This window comes from Lipophrys pholis (genome assembly GCF_963383615.2).
Source record: "Lipophrys pholis genome assembly, chromosome: 15".
Classification (NCBI taxonomy): domain Eukaryota; kingdom Metazoa; phylum Chordata; class Actinopteri; order Blenniiformes; family Blenniidae; genus Lipophrys; species Lipophrys pholis.
In genome coordinates, this window is record NC_137642.1 from 8,431,334 (window position 1) to 8,456,359 (window position 25,026).

Consider the following 25,026-nt stretch of genomic DNA (forward strand, 5'->3'; position numbering starts at 1 on the left):
CTTCTACTGATTAGAGTATACCAGTCAGCCATGAAGAGCCTCCTGACCTACTGCTGCGCTATGTGGGTCTCCACCTGTACAGAGTACAGGAAGGACCTGCAGAAGGTGATGAGGTCAATGATGTACATTTAAACTGACTCAAAACAAAGAAATGCCAGCTCTATTTTGGAGGACCTCGTACAAGAAAAGACTTTTTTTTTACATTGTTTTTATAAAAAGGCTAATTATTAGGTTACTGGTTTCTCTGTCACCACTAAGCAAACACATACCAGTACTTTTTTTTTTATCGATAGAAAATTATTTCCAATTTTTTTGTTGTTAGGTGATATGCATGGATTAAACTTAATCTTAATATATTTGATTAGACTTCAAATTTAAAACAGGGGTCAAAGATGTAGCTCACTGGAGTTTGCATCCTGACTTGTGGAAGGACTTTGCAAAGTGTAAACAAAACCCACCACCACTACCAACAACAATGATTAAAAAATAATATTTAAAAATAAAATGAAGAGCACAATAAAGAAACATTGAATTTGTACGTTTTTTTCACCAGGAGGCATTGGTCAAATAACATAATGTTTAAATGTAGCTTCTTATTCCTTTGTAAATGTAAACATTTATAGGTTTTATAAATACATGTTGAATCAAATTTTCATGAATTCATATTTCTTTTCACTGAAACAAAGGGGACACATTTGTAATTTGTAGCTAACAGTGGTGGTTATTCACAGATTCCAGGTATAGTGTAGCTGGAATCTGCTATGTGTCACATATTTTACAGTGAGTCAAAAGCGAGACATAAAGCCCTACCAAATGTGAAATTGAGGAAAGATAAAATATAAAAGTAATTTATATTTCAGCAATACACGTAACAGAAGTAGAATGTATTGCAAAGCCGAACTCTGCATTTATTGGACAGCAGGGTGCGGTTCCGGCCTCTGGGAGGCGCTGTTGGCTGCCACTGTGCTGCTACTTCTTCGTTGGTGCGCTTGCCATGTTTGCGGAAGTGTATCAATAGCAGCTAGCTGTCGGATCATCGGCTCCTTTTTTAAATAATTTTTACGTGAATGAGACAATATTGAGGTCCAAAATGAATCTACCAAAGGGACCGGACTCTCTCTGCTTCGACAAAGATGTTTTCATGAAGGTATGTGTTTGTGAACGTCTGTTAAAAGATCGCTCGTTAGTGTATGTTGGTGAAGTAGTTAGCACTGGGTGAGCTTCGTAGATATGGACACACGGATATTATTACATGTATATGTTCATCAATGTGAGTTGCAAACAGTATCTATTAATATTTACATTAATAAGCGAGGAGGCCATTCCACCTTTGACAATAATTAAGCTACACTTAAACACATAGTTTGAAAGAGTTGTATCCCACCAATCTGCTTATGCTGTTCGTGTTTTGTCAATTTTTTAGTTGAGTGATTTATTGTTTTCGCTGTATTACAAATATTTGCAGTAACTTTAAGCAAGAAACAATAAAAGCATAATACCTTATCCTTAGAATCTGTCGGGTGTGCATGATTTCTGTCCCTTCAGAGTTTGACGTTTGCATTTCTACGTGCAGCACTCTTTAATTTGAGTTCATCACTTAATAAGCTTAAGACATGAGTAAGCAACACTTCTTTGTTTCCCTCTCTGTATTTCCAGGATGATTTTGATGTCGACCAGTTTGTTGCTGACTGTCGGAAGCAGGTCCAGTTGGAGGAGATGAGAGAAGACCTGGAGCTCTACTACAAGCTGCTAAAAACAGCCATGGTGGAGCTCATCAATAAAGATTACGCAGACTTTGTTAACCTCTCCACCAACCTGGTCAGTTGCTATTCATGCTGCTCAGTGTCAATCATTGTGGTTTTGATCCCATGAAATTAGACCAAGTAAGTTTTAGAGAGGGTTTAGTTCAATAGTTTCATAGTGGACACCAAACATCCTTTATATTTGAAGTTCTACTCAGTGTTTTAACAAATCAGTATTTAGCAACAAAGATATTTTAGTGGCATATCGCGACTGCTCGGGCATTAACTGCAACATCAGTTCCAAGGATCCAGTAGTGGTGCAGCTTTTAGCTTTATCTCCAACTGTGTATGACTGTTTTGATTTCCTACTGCAGCTCTTACAGTCTGAAGACAGACTGTAATCTGACGTCTGCTCTCTCCTCTCAGGTGGGAATGGACAAAGCTCTCAATCAGCTTTCTGTGCCATTAGGACAGTTACGAGAGGAAGTTATTGTAAGTCCCCTTGAAGAATGCACTGTGAACTGATTAAATTCTGGGGCATAAGTTGTGTTTTTCTTATTATATCTGCTTCTCCTTCCTTGCAGAGTCTGCGATCCTGTGTGAGCGAGGTAATACAGGCCATCGACAATCAGCTGTCCAAGCAGGAGGACCTTCAGAAGAAAAAGGTTTCTTTCTCCTTCTTTCTATGTTTTGAGTAAAAAGTATTTATTTGCTTTTTCACACGCTGGTATGCCCCCATGTGAGTGGGACCTGGATAAACCTCAGTAACCTCCAAGAGATAATTCATTTTTTTTATCCATCAGGTGTGTCTACTGAGCCTTATTCAGGTGGTCCGTTCAGTGGAGAAGATTGAGAAAATACTTCACTCACAGACCTCCAAAGAATCCAGTTCTCTGGAAATCAGCAGGTAAGGAACTGACATGCTTATTCAGCCCCTGGCATTGCTTTGTCGAGTTTTAAAGTTGTACAGCAGAAGTGAATGTTTGTTGGGGTTTTGTGATTACAATAACAAAATGCAAAGTTGATAGTGATGCCTCTGTTCATACATGTGTCTGTATCAGTCTTTCTTTCTCTGTGCAGCCCATTGTTAGCAGGTCAGATACTGGAGAGAATTGCTACAGAATTCAACCAGCTGCAGTTCCACGCTGTGCAGAGCAAAGGCATGCCCCTTCTGGATAAAGTCAGACCGGTAAGTATTAATAAGTCAGGCAGGCAGACAAAGAGCCCCTCAACTGGGTCAATAAGGGGGCCTGAGAGTAGCTCCTTAGGTATGCGTGTCATAATTACATAGGTGGAAATAATCAGCTTCTGAGCAGTACTTCTTTTGAGTGCTAAGGGAACTTGTCTTACATCACTGTGCATCTGTGCTAACTGTGTAGCAAGACACAAAACAATGAACCCTATTTGATGTCGTCTGCCAGCGTATTGCAGGGATCACCTCCATGCTGCAGCAGTCTCTAGAGGGCCTGCTGATTGAAGGCCTGCAGACATCGAATGTGGACATGGTGCGTCACTGCCTGAGGACATATGCCACCATCGACAAGACGCGCGATGCTGAAGCCCTGGTAGGACAGGTGCTGGTCAAACCATACATGGACCAGGTAAAAAACTCACATATTCAAGGAAAATTCAGCTTTTTGGAGACAGTTTTTTAATTATAATTTAGTTTTTTGACAGTTGCAGCTATGATAGTTGAAATGTAATGCAGTGAAAGATTCTATAATTCATGTAGTTATTTGAATTATTTTCAGAATGGATTAGTTTTTTTTTTTTTTTTTTACAGGTGGTCTTTAAATGAGTATTTTTTTTCCAAATTTTATTCTAACTAGCATTGTCTTATTTTTAGGTAATTGTTGAAGAAGCGGTGAAGTCGAATCCAAATGGTCTCCAGTTGATGTACTCTCGACTTTTGGATTTTGTTCCTCACCACTGCAGGCTGCTGAGAGAAGTGACTGGAGGAGCAATATCGAGGTATAGAGACATATTCAATCCATTCATAGACCAAGTTATTGTTTGACATGGTCTTTTTAATCAGAGAAATTAGTTGTATAATGGTAAATGTAAATAAAGTTGAGCTTTATTATAGTTTCTGTCACTATTGTCAGTTTGTTTATGTGGAAAAATTTGGCCTCTGGCAAAGAAAGTGTTAAAGATATTTAAAGCGTTTTCTCTCCTCAGTGACAAAGCTGACACAGTACCAGGTTATGACTTCTTGGTGAACTCTGTGTGGCCAGAGATCATTAAAGGGATTGAGGAAAGGTTGGCCTACCTCTTCAACCCTGGAAACCCCGACATATTCTATGAGGTACAGCCGTAGTTGCTTTGTGTATTTTACACATTAATAAAAGACGGGCATATTGTATGTGGCCACACAATTCAGGGATTGACTTGTACTTTTGAGTAAAATAGAATAGGAATAATGTATTAATCCCACAGGGAAAGCCTTCACTTGTGTGTCTCCTGTCATGTCTTCTAGCGTTACAGTGCGAGTATGGACTTTGTGCGGAGGTTCGAACGTCAGTGCAGTTCGCAGGCCAGTGTGAAGAGGCTGAGAGTGCACCAGTCGTACACCAGCTTCCACAACAAATGGAACCTGCCTGTCTACTTCCAGTTAAGGTGCATATTATATTAAAAAGGTTTAAGCTTACAGTTGAGATGTGACATTTGATCTTCGGCATACTCCTGGCTAAAATATGTTTCCTCTTAAGACACTACGCACAATAAATCACTTATTTTATTTGAATCTCTAAACTACACTTATGTATGACATGTTGTTATTTCTTTATTATAAAAGATACTCACAGCCATAGGTTTCATGAAGTTTATGCATGCTGTAGAAAATGGGTACATTTGAATCACTATTTAAAGCAGACCGACACAGCATCTACGTTGAATAATGGACGATCCTTGAATTAACATAACACCATGTCTGCATTTTTTTCAGTAAAGGAAAATACAAATTGAAAGATGTTCTCAAAGCAAACAGAGCTTCTTTCCGGAGTGGAAAAATCCCCAGATATTGTTTGTTGACCCCTTCAAACACACACAGATTCATCATTACGCAGTAACACAAAGATTACAGTTTGTGTCCTCATTTCACAACACAAGCTGCCCCACAGTTCAGTCTTCTGTGTAGTGAAAACAAACTCTACCTCAAACTGTGTTGTTTCACGCAAAGAGCGCGTGTATATCACAGCTGATGCAGGGGGAAAAAAAGCAGATAACAAATCGATTGTTTTGTTCTTTTCTTCTCCGATTTCCTCTTGTTGCCTCTTAGATACAAGGAAATAGCAGGACGCCTGGAGAACGCTATCTTTGATGGATTAGAGAAGGCACCAGGTTGGACTTTATGCTGCAACAGAAACAACAGTGTGGACATTATTCTGTACCCACGCTGACTGCGAGTCTTTGTTTGTTTGTTCACATCCAGCTGGCAGCGCGTACCACCTGCAGGTATCCGATGTATTGTGGTCCTGTTTAGTGAGGTGCTGGTCAGACAAGGTCTATCTGTCCCCACTGGCCCATCGCTTCTGGAAGCTCACTCTGCAGCTGTACTCGCGATATGCCAAGTTTCTTGATGAGGTGAGCTGAAATTGGATCATAAAAGAGCAACAATCGAAAAAGGAACAAATGAAATAAATATCCAGTCGCACTTTTTTTGCTCATGGTCATCATGACGATTGAAATCTGCACAGGTGTTGACGAAGACTCCGCCCCTTGAAGTGACAAAAGAGCCAACCAGACCGCTGCCGAGCTCCGCCTCTTCCACGTCCAGCCGAACGTCGCTGGACGAGGCCGGCAGTGAGAGCGGGAGCCCCGCCTCTCTTTCCACCAAACAACTGGTCCATATTGCAGCGGACATCCAGAAGCTTCAGGAGCAGGTACACACACACACACACACACACACACACACACACACACACACACTTTTCATTCCCACATGTCCATCATCACTTTAGCAAAGGGTTACCAACATTATACATATCCTGCTACTGTCTTTTGTCTGACATTTGACTCCTCTTTCGTCCAGATCCCAGAGTTGTTTGAGATCGTCAAACAGCGGTTTGATGCAATCGGATTCAAAAACTTTGCTGTTGTGGATGGCAAGTTGATCTTTTCTTCCTAACCCTGTACGTAATCAGAAGGATAGTCAGACGGTGTGTACATGTGCATTTACCCTCCTTCTTCCCACATGTCAGAGGCTCTATCCGAATCCAAGGCGTGCTTGTCGAGCAGCATTCCCACTCTAAACACCAGGATGACGCAGCATCTGACCGAACGCTGCTGCCGCTTCCTGAAGAGTGCCTCCGAGGTTCCACGACTCTACCGCAGGACTAATAAAGTGAGTGAATCTGCAGACTTAGATAAAACATTTAGAATCTTGTTTCTCAGGTATCTTTTCTGATGCCACTGCCCAAATTAAAGGGGAAGGATTGTTGGTCCTGAAACTGAGATAAGTAATGCACTGATTCATGGATCAATGTACAGTCGGATACATTTTATTGACTTTATGAATGGCTGAATGTCAGGTTTAATTATTCAAGGCCCCCTATCTTCAAAGAGATTTATCAGAGATTAGGTTTCCTTTGTAGAGAGTTTCATGATCTGGTATTGGGGAGAATCTCTATGTGGAGTTTCCATGTTCTCCCCATGTGTGTCTTCTATTTGAGGCTCATTATTGACTGTAAATTGTCTGTTAGTGTAACATTATACCAGAAGCTGTGTCAGTCCTTCGATTTCAATAGGTATAAAATAACGACTTTCAAATAAGCAGGGATAATCCAAATATGATGCGTTATACAAGCTTATGTGTTTTAACCCTTCCACTGCCTTCTTGTTTAGGAGCCCCCGGTGCGCGCGTCAGCATACATGGACAACGCGTTACGTCCGTTACATCAGTTAGTGACTGACTCCTCTGGACTAGTCACCCCCAGCACAGCACAGGAGTGGCTCCGTGTTGCACTGTCTGAATGCACACAAAAGTAAGCCGGAACATAAACACACCGTCTGTCTTAATAATGTAAATTGAATTGTGAATGCATATAGAATTTTCCTCCTGTATTGTTTCATCCCACATTCAGGTACTATGAGACCATCTCAGAGGTGCTGAGCTCAGTGAGGAAGATGGAAGAGAGCCTGAAGCGCTTGAAGCAGGCCAGAAAAGGAGCAGCCTCGACTCCGACGACAGGAGCAAACGGGGGTCCCACTGATGACAGCAAGATCCGACTGCAGCTGGCTCTGGATGTGGAGTATTTGGGGGAACAGGTAGCTGCTGTTGACGTTCATATATATTCATATATTTAGGAAGACATGACAAATGATTCATTTTTTTTCTGCAAATTAATTGAAGTTTAAGACAAATATCGAGGAAGTTGCACACTGCTTCTAAGTTTTGTAATGTTGTCGTGTTTCAGATCCAGAAGATGGGACTTCAGCCTCATGACATCTCCATGTTCTCGGCACTCATGGACCTTGTGAATGAAGCTCGAGAGCTCGCTGAGCAAAACCAGTAAGGAGTTCACTCCGCAGTGACTGAAAGCCTCTGACACGCTGCACACGTGCTGAAGGAACTCAGCATTATGTGAGGGAAGCTGTAACAGTTACCAGACCCTGGAGAATGCAAAGGGGAGGGGGGGAGAAAACGATGCACAAATTGTGTTTCAGCGATATATAAAAATATCTTTTTGAAAGGACCTGGCTTGATGACATCATTCAGATCCACAGTGCACAAACATCCTAGAGATGCATCTGGCCCAGCCGGGCATTGCTGGAGAAGCTTCAGCATCGGATCTGCTAAAGCTCATTGGGATGAAAGGGGCTGAGTGGTATTATATTTATGAGGTGTTTTTAACAGGGACTGATATTGAATGTTCTTGATATGCACTATGAAACTTTCCATAACTGTTGTGCTCATCTGGGTCTGATGTTTACAAAAGACTCTCCAATCCATGTTGTCATGTGAGTGTTGATCATGCAATGACATTTGCTCGATGGTGACAGATTACTTTCGGAGTACTCGGCTTGTAACATGTATGTACATGTTAGTAACTAAATGATATGTTTAACATGATTTACTCGGGAATAAAATGAAGAATTTGGGAGTCCTTTTCAAACAACCTTTTTTCACACACTCACACACACACCGCCATGGGATCAGTGCTAACAAATACACCACTGTGTACATCAAGATAATTAATTTGTACATGGGCATTTTTGCACTGCATATGTTTTCCTAACTGAAAAAGGAACCCGGCCACGGCGTGCCGACGATTTCATTAAAAACTAAGCAAATCAACAAATCGATTACTAAGCAAAACTTTACCAATTTTATCAAGGAAAAAGCTGACGTTGGCATTTCTTGAAATGGCAATGTCTGCGCACAAATTCATACAATTCATGTTTCCATTTAGTAGTTTTGTCACATTCTTTAGTAAAATTTGAAATATTGCAATATAGCATTTTGTGACACGCCATGGTAAATCAGGAATGTTCAGATCACTAAGTACATTGTTTCTAATTTACTACTTATTTAAATGACAGATATTGTTCCTGCATGCTATGTATTTTATCATCATGTAGTTGGAAACATGTTTGATTGGCGCCAACGTTATTCTGCAGCAGAGGAAAATGACCCTTGACATGCAGCCGCTGTTTATTTAGATCTACCTTCACATTAAAAAGACCCCAACGGAGTACAAATCTAAATCCTTTAACAGGCACAGATTATATGATATATTTGATGGTAATTTTATCACTTTTGTCTGTTTATGCCAACCTAAATCTTTTGCACATTGAACATGAGGGGTGCTATGTTGGAATTCTGCATTCAGACCAGAAACTATACTGTATTCCATGATATTGACACAAAACAAGCAGGTTTTGAAATCAGTATGTTGAATTGTAACTTGAGTGTCAGCACTGCAAATCCTAATAATATAAAATAGTAATAAAAAAATCTCTTCTTTCCATTTTATTCAGGCTTTTCTCTCTTGATTCAAATCTCAAGATAACAATTGGAATGGTAAATGAGAAACGGCCACATTTCAACTATTAGAAACAAATGCTTTATTCTATCAATCACAAGACAAAAATAAACTCTTAGTTACAATATATAATGACAATTAACACAAAAACTTGTGGTTATTGTACTCTACTGAAAAGTAATGTACAGAACTCTGCTGAAACACATTTCACAGGGGGAAAGAAAAAAATCATTAACAATTTGAAGTAACATGTTTTCATAAATACTGATGCAGACGTCCCTATTGACCGCGGCCTGAGCTTGGGAAAAGATCAGCTCGGGGATGAAGGGCAATAATAACACTGTTGACTATTGATCTACACCTCCACATCGAGGCAGTGTTGCAATTCTCATCTGAACACGGCTGTGATCTAAATGAGATATCTGCGCCTGGATGGGTGATTTCATCTCCTGCAGATTCGAACGCCGTGGCGGCGGAGCGCATCGTGAAGAATCGGGTCTGACACGTTGGGCATTTAGTATATTTTTCGGAATCTTCAGAGTGCGGGGTTGGTGATTTTGCCCAGCATGAGGATGGAGTTAGAGTTTCCTTCTACCACAGCATAGAAGAAGGGCTTGTTGAAGGATAGTTTGAGAGGGATGCCTGCTTCTTGTCTCACATCCTGTGGTTCTGCTCCTTCCTCTGACATTTCAAACAGCACCTTGTTGACAACCTGAGAAGACACAGGGATATATTTGTTTTTAAATTAGTAATAGCTCCAGACAATATGTTTTTAAATCTATGACAACTGGTTTTACTGACCTTATCTACGGTGAAGGGTTTGGCGTTGCTGAGTCGGCTGAACTCGGCCTGTGAGCCCAACAGGGCCGCCTCAATTTTTGGATCCATGTGGGTCAGCAGCTCATGCAGATCCATTTCAGATGACATGGAGAACTTCGGGAGTGATAGTTCCAACAGTCTGGAAGAATTTATAACTCTAGCATGAAAACTTGGCGACATAAAATCAAATGTCTTGTCTTTAAAAAAAAGCATTGAAGCGCTGTAAGACAGTATGAACAACAGCACTCACCCTTCCTGGAGGTTTTGGTACCAGCCAGACATGACGCTTGTCTGCAGCTTCGACTCTATATCGTCAAGGGTGGTCCCGTCGTGAGGCAACACCAGCAGCATGTAAGACCGCTTGCTCAGAGGCAGCTTCACAATGGTGCACCGCCGCAACTATGAACCAAAACAGGCGCAAATTCAAACACAGCAGCTCCAGTTTTGGGGTCACACCTCAAAGCAGGAAACAAGCCATGCCAGCACAAATGTTTCCACAAAGCAATATTGAACCAAAATGAAATATTTAGATTTTACCTTGTCGTTCAGGTAGTAGTACTGACCCGTGTGGGTCATCAGTGGAGCCGTGACTGTGGTTGTATCATCCACATGAAACTCTTCCATGGAAGTCTTTTCTGGCTGGAAGGCTGTCTTCCAGTTGCCTGAACAGGAAACAATAAAAGAACAACGTCAGGTACAACAAAGATGTGTTGAGAAGCAGTGAAAAAGAACTGAATCAACAACAAAATGGTATTCATCCCCTATTCACTGGATATTCACACATATAATATAAGAGGTATATTTGATGGATCATCGACTGAAACCCTGGATTTTGCACAATATAAACATCTGGTTCTATTCAATTTCAGTCAAATGACCTGAACTGAGACCGACCTTGGAAGTTGAAGGAAGTGACGAAAAGAAGGTTGCTGCTGGAATTCAGGTCTTTGAAGATGTCCTTCACTTTCTCTCCTGACGTCTTCTCCACAAAGCTGTTCAGCAGCTGCTCAGCCTCCAGAGGTTTGGAGAAGTCCACGCCTCGGACGAAGGACGCGTCTGAGAAGTCCTGTGTGCCCTGGATGAAGTCCTCAGATAGGTGAGTGTCCTGACGGGCGAAGGCCCAGACCTGGGTGATGATTTCGTCTTTGGGTCCGTCATCCACCAAGGAATTGATGCTCTGCAGGGTCTGAAGAACCTTGTGTCCATCCACCAAAGACACACAGTTCTTTTCGTTGGAGCCTCGACTAAGGCCCAGTAATTCCTGAAAGACAAGCCATTTCAAGATGTGATTAGTTTGCGGTTCTCTTTGCTATTTTCTTTTTAACTATCTCAATAAATCATAAACAAAGACCTGGAACAAGCTCGCTGTCTTCGTGGAAGCTCCCAGGTAGAAGGAGGCGAGGGACCCGTAGGTGTTGACGGGAGAGAGGAGGGTGTTGGCGCTCGGCTGCTTGGTGCTGACAGCCTGGTACATCCTCAGGCCCAGAGAGTTCAGCAGCTCGGCCAGGACCCCCGTCATCTCCGTGATGTTCTGCTTCTGGGTGTCCAGCTTTGATATGTTCCTGCTGTCTGGGGTCAAGACGTCCACGTCGAGGGTCGCCACAGGGAGCGTCTCCAGCGGCTTGGCCTCGGCGGTATCCAGGCTCACGCAGCTGACGTTCTCGGCAGCGAAAAGATAGAAGGGGTGGACGTACACACGGTTGCCTTGGCCCCCCGAGAGGCAGCAGCACAGCAGGAGGGCGACGAGAGGTGAGCGTAGCCGTTGCATTTTACCTTTGATTGGTGGTTACTTCGATCAATACCCTGTTGGTGGGACAGACAGACATTTGAAATATAATTTACACAGTTTGTCTAGCGCCGACATTTTATACATTTCCATCACAAATCAGTCTGGTTTTTTCTGCCTCTGATGGGATCGGCTCACAGGAACGCGGGGCACGGAACAGCATGTCAGTGATTGATTGATTTCTCTTTGTTTGTTTCTTCTTCTGCCGGCCAGTGAATGTGAGCAGGCATTACCCCCTTCAACAGGGGTCACATAGATAATGAAGATGCATCTACGTGCGTCACGGTGCGTGCGTGTATTTGCATGTATTTTCCAACTAAAGTAAGATCGATGTTTCGTTCGGATGTAGTTACATCAGAGCTGCTTGACGACAGAAACTGAAAATTGCTCATGCTCAAATTGCTAACATGGACTGAAGAATCATTATTTAACAAAAGCGGTTGGAAAATAGGATTTTTGTTGGAAAAAATTGGGCTTTATATTGTATCCATTTTACATAGCCTTATAAAAGTTGCATAACAAACTTCTACTTGCACAAAAACCTATTTGTTATAAAAGAAAATACGTCTTCTCAAAACACCATTTTCTCAAAGTGAGGGATCTAAATGAATAGGTTTTACAAACGTTGGAAGGACTGAATCAGTGACACCTCTCTGACACCAAATTAGAACTTTATCTGGCTTACTGGAACATGCAGAAATGTGGACTGATGAACTCTTGGAGGAGGTGAGCAAACACTAAATGTTGTATGTACTGCAGGCCATGGCCTTGGTCCCTGATCAATAAAAGCAGCTCACATAAATGATCTCTACACAACCATCCAGGATAAAAAAAAAGTGTTATGCTTTTACCACAGTTTATCAACTTAGGCTTTATTGCAAATCAAATGTTAAACAGTTTGTCAGAGCTGAAACAAAACAACTATTTGTTTAGTTTTTTCCAGATCACAAGAAGATGTATCCAACTAACTACAGGGAAGCCGTCAATTGTGAAATTTTGACTCGGCTCTTAAAATCACAGTTAAAAGGCAGACTGAGAGAGTTAAAGTGAAAATGTGCTCTTACCAGATGTGTCTGCTGCTGTTTAGTGAGGTTGTGACTCCTCTGCTCCTTTACTTAAACCCACCCGGCCGGCCGCAGTGCTCCCACTCAGGTTACTGATTAACCAAAGCAGCATTGAATTAGGGGCTCTGCTGCCATGACTCACAGCTGGCTTTGTATGGACAAACTCCTCCTGAAGATAAATAGGTCTGACATAGAGAAGACAGAGACCACCCAATGTCCTCTTTATGTTGACTTAGGCAGGATGATGTAAGCACATCCTGGAGGGGGTGAGAGGGAGAGCTCAACTTCCACAAAGGGGGATGACAGGGTTTCTGTGTGTGTGTGTGTGTGTGTGTGTGTGTGTGTGTGTGTGTGTGTGTGTGTGTGTGTGTGTGTGTGTGTGTGTGTGTGTGTGTGTGTGTGTGTGTGTGTGTACCACTTTTCAGTGACTCAACGATTTCTTCATGTTGTTAGGGATTTGTTTATTTGTGAATGTGGAGGAATGGTGCTTTGGACTAATTACACACGTGCTTTGTAATTTCACTCAGTTTGGTGGCTCAACCAAATGTAAGTAAAGTAAACAAGTCCCACATCAGTATCAAAGAAAAAGTATTTTACCAGGAAAATATTAGTTTGTTATCTGAATAATTTCCATATCCTTATTGCATTATTTTCTAAATTAGTTAATATAGTTTGTTTGAATTTATATTTTTTCTGAATCAAACTTGATCAAAAAGTGTGTTATTCTGCAGATAACTATTTAATGCGCATTTTATTTTCAGTTTACCAAAACCAGTATTTTATTTTGTTTTGTTTGCCATAAAATGAAGACATGAATGCATATTAATTTAATCCCATTCTAGATCTCCTTAAAATGTATCCAAAATATTATTAGCTTGTTAACTGTCTAATACAGAATAAAACAACAGAGTACACAGAGTCTTTTGTCATGATATATATATATATATATATATATATATATAGTTCTGTATTGTGCACCCTTGTCCATGTTTGCTTTGTTCCAGTAGCCCATTTGTCATTGGATTTCCCCGGTTCCCCAGCAACCGAGCAGACCTTGTTGACCCGAGTGACGTCTGAACTGGGATGACTCCTCTTTTGTCATGATCACTTGTGCTTGAGTTGGGCTGTCATAGCATTGGGAGTCTTGCCTAAGGACCCTTACTGGATGATGTTGATCCACACCAGGATTTCAACCCTGCACTTCCAAAGGTGAAGGTCAGGGGAATTAGCCACTGTACTATCCAGAGGGTCATTTTATTTATATTACCCTCCTGCCTTTGCACACGGTGGTATCTATAAGTTCAGGTCCTCTTCTGGAGGCCTGGGAGTTTCAGGGAGTTTGAGTATCTTAGGACTGCGCTCTCCTGGACAGAGACTTCAGTTCCTGGGATCTGCTGTGACACACCAGCATTAACGCTTCACATATTTTCCAGCTGTTCATTCACACCTTGGTACTCCTCAACATTTCCCTGTTCTTTCTTTCTGATGTTGATATCAGCTGGTACTGCCACATCTATGCTGCCCTCTTCAGTTGTTTGCCAACCACCGCAGTGTCCGGCTGGATAACAAGCACCTGTTTGTCAGCCTGGAAGCTGACGTCCCACAGGATGTTCGCCCTGTTCGGGAGAGAATTGGGTACTTCTATTCCATACTGGATACAGACGTTTTTGTACACTATCCCAGCCACTTGCTTGTGTCTCTCCATGTGCGCTGTTCTTGTGCTGCCATGATTACCGTCTCTGCATTGTCTGTCAGTCTAGCATTCTCTAGCCATTATCTGCCACTTCATCTTCATCTTCATATTGCCTTAATTCAAAATTCAAAGAACCATTTCAATTGAATGAATTCATAGTAAACATTTCTCAAACAAATCATATATGCATGATGGGAGAAAACACATTCATAAACTTGGTGTAAGACATCACAGAACTTTCTGAGTCGCCCTAAAGCACTCTTTCGTGTCGTAATTCCGCAAACGTGTCATTAATCAAAGCTTCAGCATGTTCTAGTAAATGAGCAAACACTATTCAAATGTACAAATGCTATCTGACAAGTGTACTTTTAAATGAAACAATAAATATCAATACAAAAAAAAAATCCTTTGTGTTCACACCTGATTCAACAGGGTGGGGTACACTAGACGTTCTCATCGTAAAGAGAAACCTATAACAAATGTTTTAACCGTCCTGGTTTTATCTCCTGCAAACATTGTTACATCAATATTTGATTATAGAGCGTGATAACTCAGTGGAGATAAGGTGAAACTTCACACTTTACATTTCGTAACCCTGATGAAGACACAAGTAGTTGTTTTACTTCCTTTTATTGGATTTTCTTTGAGGCTATCTTTCTGCTCTGTTCCCATGTTATTGTGATTGGGGTTTTAGTTTGTGGGTGCTTGGATGCTTGCATGTCCTTGAAACAACAAAAAGGTGACAATGACTGAAAAAGTAAGTGCGACAAACTTGAATTGCTGGTCGGCTCGCTGACGGATAACAGATACTTGTACAGTATATTACACACATGCTGGATTTTAACCTGACACTGTTGACACCAACAGTTCACATTTCTACTGTATTCATCTATAATATTTCATGTATTTTACTCAGAATAAAGCGACTTAATGAAAATCACAACCACCTTTGTGTACCTTTAATGCTGGCGATGTCGCCTCGTGGACTTCCAGGGTTACTTCACTGCAATGACGGCAGTGTGAATGCAAATAAGCAGCCACAGGCAGCACAGGCAATTACATGAATACATAAAGCACAAAAATTAAGTTAAAATGACTAAAAGTCAACACAGTTGGCTAATTGCTCCACTTTTTAAATGCTACCAGTGAGAACTAAAGATATGAATGACAGAATGATAGCAGAGGGCTTCATACGCTTAATATCAGCTGAGTTGGCTTGACTCTGGTTTACCTAAATCAGGGCTACAAGGAGCTGGAAGAGATCTCAGCCACTGATATATCACAGATATAATAAATTCTCTTGCCTCTTTACCAAACCTTCACCATTACAACTGAGTGTCCAACACTAAGCCGAACCTTGACCGATTTGTATCCTGAACCCTAAAATCACATCTTAACCCTTAAATCCATATAAGAGCCTGGCTTTTTGGGCAAAGTACTCCAGACCTTGCAAGTTTTGTGCGTTCCGAGTTTCAGGGTCCGATAAAAGGAGAAAAAAAAAAAGACTGCAGCCTTCAGCAACGGTTTCGAACAAGGTGAAATTTACAGGCCTGACCATACGTCTGAAATATCTGTAACTTTACTCATTCTCTGCAAGTTGCGTTTCACTTTTTGAAATTCTGAAGTTTAATACAAAGCCTTTGATTAACTGAGATGAGTCTTTATCAATCCAAACCAATGTTTAAAACTGTAAATGCGACCATTGTGTCATCCCCAGAATTTTGAAAGCATGAACACGTTTTATATACCGACATGCTGTTCTGGTTTTATATTTAAGGGACATCGGAAACAATCAAAAATAATGCTGACATCTCAATAAATGTCCTTTTCAATCAGCCCATGCAAATTCACATAGAAAGGATTGTATTACCAATCAAAAAAACCTTCAACAACAAGTTTTCTTTCAAAAGATGATTTAACATTTGCTACAAAGAACATATTTATTTTCTAATTTCATTACTATGATGACACAGTTAAACAACTAACAGAAAATCCAATACAGTATTCAGTGTGTGCCAAAACAGATATGTGTTGGATTAATCCATATGTATGGATTAGTGTTAATTTTTAATATCTGATAACTTATGGCATTATGACATATCATTTATCACAGTTAAACAAGTGTTCCTTTCTCGTGCACAGTGATTGCTTAGAAATGTATCATTAACTTCTGTTGGCTTTGGTATCTTTACTGGTGCCATAACAAAGAGTCCAATGTTGCCGTGTGAGTATAAAAGCTGCGAGGTCCAAGACCTGGAGCAGGTTGGACGGTGCAGAGATCCATCATGTGGACTCTGTTGTTTCTTTACAGCGTGCTGATCGCACACGGAGTGCAAGGTACCGTCCGCTCTTTCCTTACTGTCGTCACCGTCTCCTGTTCCTTTTGGTTTGCTTTGTTTCCATCCTAACTACCAGTCATGTGTTTGTATTATTAGGAGGGGATGGTGTAGTGAAAACAGAATAGTTTGTTGATGCAGTCCTGTATAACTTAGAAGTGGGGGCGGTGGGGAGTCGAACATTGCAGTGGGAAAGAAAATTAGCGAGAAAAATATCTTGGATTTTCCCTGTGAGAAACTGGAATGTTTCGGAGAGCTCCCAAAAAAGCACAAAAGGAAATGTGCATCTACATGATAAATTGTACTTTCCAAAGAGCAAACCATGCCAAAATTACCATGAAAAACTGGCAATAGTTGACCGGCTACATCAATCTGTCTGTGTTCGAGCTAATTTTTGATGGTTTAGTATTGACTTTAAAATCATAGCTTCATTGTGAACTCATTCACATTATGATATTGAAAAAATATGAATTTCTCTTTTCTCTGTTATGTAGCACACTGGCAGGTGTCCACAACTGAACCGAGGGAATTGTCAACATCGGCACAGGCACCGGACACTACAGGTACATGACCCCAAAGACTGAATCGTCTTGAAATAATTCATATTTGTGAGTAAACCTGTAAAATCAACATCAACATTTGTCTCCCAGCTCAGCCCTCCTGTCGTTACAACTGTGGCAGACACATGGGAAGCTGCTCCTGCTCAAGCTCCTGTCGATACTATGGAAACTGTTGCTATGACTACAACCGTGAGTGCCTCAACAGCATTTAACAAGACTGTCATCTCTCTCACCAAAGGAGTCAGGGACACACAGATATGATGCATTACTTTATGTCACACAGCTCAAAATCCATCAGTTTATCATGAAACATCCTAAACTAAACTTTCTTTAAGCAAATTAAAACTTTTTTATTAGTGTCACTGTTATGTTGAAAGAAACAAAACAAATGCTTTAATGAATAGATCATAGTTTTTATTTCTATTCCCGTCAAATGATAAATAGCATGATTCTAACTGTCGTTTAAAAGAAATATCACTCTCAAGGTCGTGCTGGTTCAACACACACTTTCACATCAATGGACGTTCTTGGAACAAATGAACATTAACCTGCTCTGCTACTGTGTCCTCTTACAGGAGAAACAACAGTTAAACTTCAGTGTCATTTCATGTCACAATTCATGTTCTGTCTCTTTGTGTTTAGTGATGAAAAACCAACTTATTTATCAAATAATCTTAAATCACCACTTTATTTCTCTCTGTGTCAAATAGATTATTGCCCAACATCTACAGTAGAAACGGCAACTACAGGTACATGACCCTAAAGACTGAATCGTCTTGAAATAATTCATATTTGTGGGTAAGCCTGTAAAATCAACATCAACATTTGTCTCCCAGCTCAGCCTTCCTGTCGTTACAACTGTGGCAGACACATGGGAAGCTGCTCCTGCTCAAGCTCCTGTCGATACTATGGAAACTGTTGCCATGACTACAACTGTGAGTGCCTCAACAGCATTTAACAAGACTGTCATCTCTCTCACCAAAGGAGTCAGGGACACACAGATATGATCCATTACGTTATATCACACAGCTCAAAATCCTAATTTTTTTTTTCTTTCTCCTGACAAAAAGCTCAGTGAATGTGGAAAAATACAAAGACCTCACGGTCTTTGTGCAGTTTATCATGAAACGTCCTGAATAAAACTTTTTTAAGCAAAAAGCAGGTTTTTTTGAGTAGTGTCACTGTTATGTTGAAAGAGACTAAACAAATGCTGAAATGAGTAGATCATAATCTTTATTTCGTTTGCCATTAAACAATAGTTTGAGCATCGGTCAGTTTGGCTATCAATAATGATTAATAATTATCAAGTTAATTATTGATTATCAACAAAAAAATATGGGATCTGATATGCATCAGATAACCTCTGTGTCTGGTGAAATCCCACTATTGCAGGATCATAACTGTCGTTTAAAAGAAATTTCACTCTCAAGGTCGTGCTGCTTCAACACACACTTTCACATCAATGGACGTTCTTGCAACAAATGAACATTAACCTGCTCTGCTACTGTGTCCTCTTACAGGAGAAACAACAGTTAAACTTCAGTGTCATTTCATGTCACAATTCATGTTCTGTCTCTTTGTGTTTCGTGATGAAAAACCAACTTATTTATCATATAATCTTAAATCACCACTTTATTTCTCTCTGTGTCAAATAGATTATTGCCCAACATCTACAGTAGAAACGGCAACTACAGGTACATGACCCTAAAGACTGAATCGTCTTGAAATAATTCATATTTGTGGGTAAACCTGTAAAATCAACATCAACATTTGTCTCCCAGCTCAGCCCTCCTGTCGTTACAACTGTGGCAGACACATGGGAAGCTGCTCCTGCTCAAGCTCCTGTCGATACTATGGAAACTGTTGCCATGACTACAACTGTGAGTGCCTCAACAGCATTTAACAAGACTGTCATCTCTCTCACCAAAGGAGTCAGGGACACACAGATATGATCCATTACTTTATATCACACAGCTCAAAATCCGTCAGTTTATCACGAAACATCCTAAACTAAACTTTCTTTAAGCAAATTAAAACTTTTTTATTAGTGTCACTGTTATGTTGAAAGAAACGAAACAAATGCTTTAATGAGTAGATCACCGTTTTTATTTCTATTCCCGTCAAATGATAAATTGCATGATTCTAACTGTCATTTAAGAGAAATATCACTCTCAAGGTCGTGCTGCTTCAACACACACTTTCACATCAGTGGACGTTCTTGGAACAAATGAACATTAACCTGCTCTGTTACTGTGTCCTCTTACAGGAGAAACAACAGTTAAACTTCAGTGTCATTTCATGTCACAATTCATGTTCTGTCTCTTTGTGTTTAGTGATGAAAAACCAACTTATTTATCATATAATCTTAAATAACCACTTTATTTCTCTCTGTGTCAAATAGATTATTGCGAAGCAACGACACAGGCACCGACAAGTACAGGTACATGACCCTAAAGACTGAATCATCTTGAAATAATTCATATTTGTGGGTAAGCCTGTAAAATCAACATCAACATTTGTCTCCCAGCTCAGCCCTCCTGTCGTTACAACTGTGGCAGACACATGGGAAGCTGCTCCTGCTCAAGCTCCTGTCGATACTATGGAAACTGTTGCCATGACTACAACTGTGAGTGCCTCAACAGCATTTAACAAGACTGTCATCGCTCTCACCAAAGGAGTCAGGGACACACAGATATGATCCATTACTTTATATCACACAGCTCAAAATCCGTCAGTTTATCACGAAACATCCTAAACTAAACTTTCTTTAAGCAAATTACATTTTTTTTATTAGTGTCACTGTTATGCTGAAACAAACGAAACAAATGCTTTAATGAGTAGATCACAATTTTTTATTTCTATTCCCGTCAAATGATAAATAGCATGATTCTAACTTTCGTTTAAGAGAAATATCACTCTCAAGGTCGTGCTGGTTCAACACACACTTTCACATCAGTGGACGTTCTTGGAACAAATGAACATTAACCTGCTCTGCTACTGTGTCCTCTTACAGGAGAAACAACAGTTAAACTTCAGTGTCATTTCATGTCACAATTCATGTTCTGTCTCTTTGTGTTTCGTGATGAAAAACCAACTTATCTATCATATAATCTTAAATCACCACTTTATTTCTCTCTGTGTCAAATAGATTATTGCCCAACATCTACAGTAGAAACGGCAACTACAGGTACATGACCCTAAAGACTGAATCGTCTAGAAATAATTCATATTTGTGGGTAAGCCTGTAAAATCAACATCAACATTTGTCTCCCAGCTCAGCCCTCCTGTCGTTACAACTGTGGCAGACACATGGGAAGCTGCTCCTGCTCAAGCTCCTGTCGATACTATGGAAACTGTTGCTATGACTACAACTGTGAGTGCCTCAACAGCATTTAACAAGACTGTCATCTCTCTCACCAAAGGAGTCAGGGACACACAGATATGATCCATTACTTTATATCACACAGCTCAAAATCCGTCAGTTTATCACGAAACATCCTAAACTAAACTTTCTTTCAGCAAATTAAAACTTTTTTATTAGTGTCACTGTTATGTTGAAAGAAACAAAACAAATGCTTTAATGAGTAGATCACCGTTTTTATTTCTATTCCCGTCAAATGATAAATAGCATGATTCTAACTGTCGTTTAAAATAACTATCACTCTCAAGGTCGTGCTGGTTCAACACACACTTTCACATCAGTGGACGTTCTTGGAACAAATGAACATTAACCTGCTCTGTTACTGTGTCCTCTTACAGGAGAAACAACAGTTAAACTTCAGTGTCATTTCATGTCACAATTCATGTTCTGTCTCTTTGTGTTTAGTGATGAAAAACCAACTTATTTATCATATAATCTTAAATGACCACTTTATTTCTCTCTGTGTCAAATAGATTATTGCGAAGCAACGACACAGGCACCGACAAGTTCAGGTACATGACCCTAAAGACTGAATCATCTTGAAATAATTCATATTTGTGGGTAAGCCTGTAAAATCAACATCAACATTTGTCTCCCAGCTCAGCCTTCCTGTCGTTACAACTGTGGCAGACACATGGGAAGCTGCTCCTGCTCAAGCTCCTGTCGATACTATGGAAACTGTTGCTATGATTATTACTGTAAGTGGCCCAAAGCTCAACAGAGTTGCCACAGCACACAACAACCACAGCATCTGCTGGGGAAAAAAAAGAAGAAAAAAGATGAAAAAAAAAAAAACAGGAACCACAGCACCTTATGAAAAACAAAACAAAATCATTAGGAATAAATGTTATGAATTTCCACCTGAATGTCACATGGCAAATTTTGGGGGGGGATTTTACAAAAGAATGTCCTTTCTCTATTTTAACAGCATACAAACTGCTTTTTTTTCATTTATCTATGTTGTGTTTTTTTTTTTTTTTTTAGCATACTGCCACTCAACCTCTGCAGCACCCACCACAGGTATGGATTTCCCGACAGCCAACAGTTTTGCTGACGCTGCTCTGTATTGCATTACAATGAAAACTTGACATGCCTTTCAGCTCTCTTTTTTTTAAAATTTGTTTGTTTGTTTACACTCACATCTCTTGTATCTTCAGAGAAGCCATGTGGAGGCCCTCTGTTTGGCTCAGGCACCTTCTCCAGCCCCGACTACCCCGATCACTACAATGATAATGAGTACTGTGTGTGGAACCTCAAAGCGGCATATGACCAAAGAGTCTTCTTAGCATTCAAATACCTGCAGTGAGTAAAGAAAAAGTCGAAAGTTGAAAACTTAAAATAACACTGACAACAACAGAGTCGTCACTGGCTTGTAACACTCTCTTAACAGGCTGGAGAACTGCTGCGGCTGTGACTACGTTGAAGTTTTCGACGGGCCATCCAGTTATTACCCATCTCTGGGAAAAGTTTGCAACGGTACTTTGAACACATTCCACTCGACTTCCACCGACATGACGGTGGTCTTCAGGAGTGACAGTTCTGTGGTCGCCCGAGGATTCAACGCTCAATTCATGAGCTCTTTGAAATCATCCGCAGGTAGGGTTAATTATTGGTCTAACAAGTTGGGTTTTGCAATTTTAAGCGAGGCAAAATGCTTCAACTTTAATCATCAGAGTCATTCAAACTGCTGGGGTGATATTGTGATCTTCATCCAATGACAGGTCGAGTGAGCTGCTTCTCAGACAAGATGAACGTCATGATTGACAGGAGTTACCTGAACTCTTTGGGCTACGACTACCACAATCTGTACCTGAACGACCAGCACTGCAGACCCACCGTTAACGGATACCAGGTCATCTTCAGTTTCCCCATTCACAGTTGTGGAAACGTCAAACAGGTAGACAACTCCTTATGTCCCATTTCCTTGGCTATTTCTGCCAAACAGAGATACGTGCAGATTTTTATTCTCCATTGTCTTTCACACTGAACAGTTTGACCATGGCAGAGTTGTGTACACCAACAGCCTCCGGAGCTACAACAGCAGCTCTGGAGAGATCACGCGCCAGTCTGTCCTGAAGCTGAACATCACCTGTATTATGGATCGGGACTCAGTATCCGAAAACATGTTTGTGATCCAACAACCTGGAAACAGCACTATAATCGGCACGGGCAGATTCAATACCACCATGAAATTCTACTCATCCAGTTCTTTCAGATACCCGGTATGTTTATGTGATATACCTTATAATTCTGTTGTCCGCATACGATGCTGATGTTTTCGCTTTTGCTCTCTCAGGTGACTCAAGTTCCTTATGAGGTCGCACTCAACAAGTTCTTGTATGTTGAAGTGGATCTGCTCGGGAGGGACGGCAGTTTAGTCATCTTCTTGGATACCTGTGTGGCCTCTCCATCGCCCCATGATTTCCAGACAAGAGCTTATGACTTGGTTCGCAATGGGTGAGAATAATGAGGTTTCAAAGCTCTCCACATGCAATGTAGATTAATTAATGGCTGGCTCCATACAAGGTGGTACAGAATGATACGACACACAAAGCTTCCAGTTGTATTGATTTGTGACGAGTGCCTTCCAGTGACATTGGGTTTTATTTCCCCCTCTAGATGCCCAGCAGACAGCACCTACTACGCCTTCGTTTCTGGCAGTCAAGGCTATGCTCGGTTCAGGGTGAAGTCCTTCCAGTTTCTGCATGCAACTGAGTCGGTGTACCTTCAGTGCAAGGTCCTGATATGTCGAGCGTCTGACTACAATTCCCGCTGCCGCCGGGGCTGCGCCAGGCGTGCGGCCAGAGACCTCGGCTCAGATCACGACAGCCAAACTCTCGTTTTGGGTCCAATTAAACTCAAAGGTTTGTATGCATTTCAACAATATGGTGGAGGGGGGTGGGGGGTGGGGTTAATGAAACAAGGGTTTTTAAAAAGGAGAGGTGGCAGAAAGATGCACCTTCTACTTTCAAGTACTGTTACGAATTTCTTGAGGAAAAAACACATTATCTGAAGAGTCCATGAAGTAAAACAGTGGAAATTAATGGGTTTTTATACAAACTGTTTTTGTTTTGTGACGGTGACGATGTCAAACATTAACCTCAAATAAGGAACCAGCTTCACTGGTTCATGTGACTGCCGATTCTGGCTGTCACAGCCGAGTTAACTGCATCTTGTCTTTTCTCTCCTGTCTCGTTAAACTGCTTTTAAGTACAAAGAAAACAGCTATAGATGTGAGACAATTCCATGAAAACCCTCAATAAGCTCTTTAAAGTTGTTGAACAGGATAAACAAAGAAAATGTGAGATTAAAAAAGATTTATAAAATTGATTTTAAATTTTGCACAGTTCCATTCACTAATATGTGGTTGCAGAAGGCCCGTAACAACCAATATTATAACTGTCAATGATTCTGCCGATTCTGAATGTAATAAAGGCAATAACATAACGTGTCAATAATATAATGAAAGAGTAAAGATGGATCGTATGTTTTCTTAATGAATGAATCTGATAATTATTTCATCCAATATACCTATTTTTCTTCAAATCTATTTCTTACCTGAGGAAATTGCACAAAAAAGCTTTGATTTAAATGTTATCACAACAATTGATCAAATATCTTATTACATTAGCCAGTTATTACATCATGGCCTTGATTACATTGAAAAATAGCAAAATTATTACATTATTGCCAGGTATTATGTTATTGACCATTATAAAGTTTTTTACAAGGCCCCCTCGCAGCCATTATAGCCTACTAATGTGCTCTCTATTGCTTCACCACTGAAAAAAAAAGAAACTGGAAACAAGACTTTTTCACACAACCAATTATTATCGATTGATCGACCCACTGAAATCAGAGCAGTCGGATTTGTTTATGAGTTAGAACAAAATTTGATTTAAGTGTTAACCCGCAGTGTACATTTTATGTGTAACCTTCCTGTTTTTCCCAATATTCTCGTATCAAGTGAGATATTTGTGAATGCATTTTAAAATCTGGATCTAAAATTAATAAGTGCCAACAATTCTGAGCAGCAGTGTACAGGTACAGGTCAACAGCTAAAGGTCCGGGGTGAGTGTTGCTTCCGGGTCCAAAGTGTATCTTTGTGGTTTTACATCTAAATGTGCTGCATGATTAAAAAGTCAGCGATCTCCCATCCTACAATAAAACATTTTATCATGATCCCTTTTCAGAGCCGGAGAAAAAGGAAGAAGGAGCCGGCCAGCAGGACCAGGCCTGACAACCTGCTACAATCTTTGTTTCTCTTTATAATCTTTATTATCCACAATCACACTTACCCATTTGTTCTTGATTAAAAGCATCATCAAAAGACAGTCAGTGTTTGTGTGCTTCATGTCAATCCCCTCAATAATCAAACACTCACACCTCATCACGGTTCAATTTGTGCTCTTGAAGGTCAAAAGGGGGAAAACAAAAACACAAACCACGGTTCAGTTAGAAAAAAAAACACTTTACTTATAAATTAGTTCAAATAATCCATTTCACAATATAATGATTTGCCATCCCAGAGGGAGGGAGCGATCCCCAGAAGGCTTCGACATTCACCATTACCTATGAACCTACGACACACTGGGAGAACATAAGGCAGTCAGTACTCCATG

At 40.5% G+C, this 25,026-nt stretch overlaps 3 protein-coding genes across 3 annotated transcripts; 2 read left to right on the forward strand and 1 right to left on the reverse strand.

The window, feature by feature from the left end:
* Positions 1-982: 982 nt before the first annotated feature.
* Positions 983-7,850, forward strand: cog2 (component of oligomeric golgi complex 2). The gene is made up of 18 exons (XM_080482006.1): positions 983-1,147; positions 1,657-1,818; positions 2,169-2,234; positions 2,327-2,407; positions 2,546-2,649; positions 2,823-2,931; positions 3,164-3,343; positions 3,589-3,713; positions 3,921-4,047; positions 4,219-4,358; positions 5,020-5,081; positions 5,173-5,324; positions 5,438-5,623; positions 5,773-5,845; positions 5,942-6,084; positions 6,585-6,724; positions 6,824-7,007; positions 7,157-7,850. The coding sequence occupies exons 1-18, from the start codon at positions 1,091-1,093 to the stop codon at positions 7,253-7,255; spliced, it is 2,190 nt and encodes a 729-aa protein (XP_080338132.1). The 5' UTR covers positions 983-1,090; the 3' UTR covers positions 7,256-7,850.
* Positions 7,851-8,690: 840 nt separating this feature from the next.
* On the reverse strand, positions 8,691-12,563 carry agt (angiotensinogen). The gene is made up of 7 exons (XM_080481494.1): positions 12,395-12,563; positions 10,896-11,347; positions 10,439-10,805; positions 10,082-10,206; positions 9,795-9,943; positions 9,527-9,683; positions 8,691-9,437 (listed from the first exon to the last, which is right to left on the reverse strand). The coding sequence occupies exons 2-7, from the start codon at positions 11,310-11,312 to the stop codon at positions 9,261-9,263; spliced, it is 1,392 nt and encodes a 463-aa protein (XP_080337620.1). The 5' UTR covers positions 11,313-11,347; positions 12,395-12,563; the 3' UTR covers positions 8,691-9,260.
* A 3,752-nt stretch (positions 12,564-16,315) lies between these two features.
* cuzd1.1 (CUB and zona pellucida-like domains 1, tandem duplicate 1) lies at positions 16,316-24,733 on the forward strand. The gene is made up of 20 exons (XM_080482040.1): positions 16,316-16,424; positions 16,918-17,172; positions 17,694-17,732; positions 17,820-17,918; positions 18,639-18,677; positions 18,765-18,863; positions 19,385-19,423; positions 19,511-19,609; positions 20,132-20,170; positions 20,258-20,356; positions 20,878-20,916; positions 21,004-21,102; positions 21,389-21,424; positions 21,562-21,706; positions 21,795-22,000; positions 22,126-22,301; positions 22,396-22,626; positions 22,701-22,861; positions 23,024-23,268; positions 24,598-24,733. Exons 2-20 carry the CDS (start codon positions 17,109-17,111, stop codon positions 24,642-24,644), a joined length of 2,001 nt encoding a protein of 666 aa, XP_080338166.1. The 5' UTR covers positions 16,316-16,424; positions 16,918-17,108; the 3' UTR covers positions 24,645-24,733.
* The last annotated feature ends 293 nt before the right edge of the window (positions 24,734-25,026 follow it).

Bases quoted from the DNA above. Each gene is read 5' to 3' on its own strand.
- cuzd1.1 (XM_080482040.1), top strand. From the start codon at position 17,109: ATGGGAAGCTGCTCCTGCTCAAGCTCCTGTCGATACTATGGAAACTGT. The intron at 20,917-21,003 runs GTACATGACCCT...TTTGTCTCCCAG, and splicing joins ACAGGCACCGACAAGTTCAG to CTCAGCCTTCCTGTCGTTAC. The intron at 22,302-22,395 runs GTAGACAACTCC...CACACTGAACAG, and splicing joins GTTGTGGAAACGTCAAACAG to TTTGACCATGGCAGAGTTGT.
- agt (XM_080481494.1), bottom strand. From the start codon at position 11,312: ATGCAACGGCTACGCTCACCTCTCGTCGCCCTCCTGCTGTGCTGCTGC. The intron at 9,944-10,081 runs GTAAAATCTAAA...TTTGGTTCATAG, and splicing joins ACTACTACCTGAACGACAAG to TTGCGGCGGTGCACCATTGT. The intron at 9,684-9,794 runs GTGAGTGCTGTT...AAATTCTTCCAG, and splicing joins TACCAAAACCTCCAGGAAGG to ACTGTTGGAACTATCACTCC.
- cog2 (XM_080482006.1), top strand. From the start codon at position 1,091: ATGAATCTACCAAAGGGACCGGACTCTCTCTGCTTCGACAAAGATGTT. The intron at 2,650-2,822 runs GTAAGGAACTGA...TTCTCTGTGCAG, and splicing joins AGTTCTCTGGAAATCAGCAG to CCCATTGTTAGCAGGTCAGA. The intron at 5,624-5,772 runs GTACACACACAC...TCTTTCGTCCAG, and splicing joins TCCAGAAGCTTCAGGAGCAG to ATCCCAGAGTTGTTTGAGAT.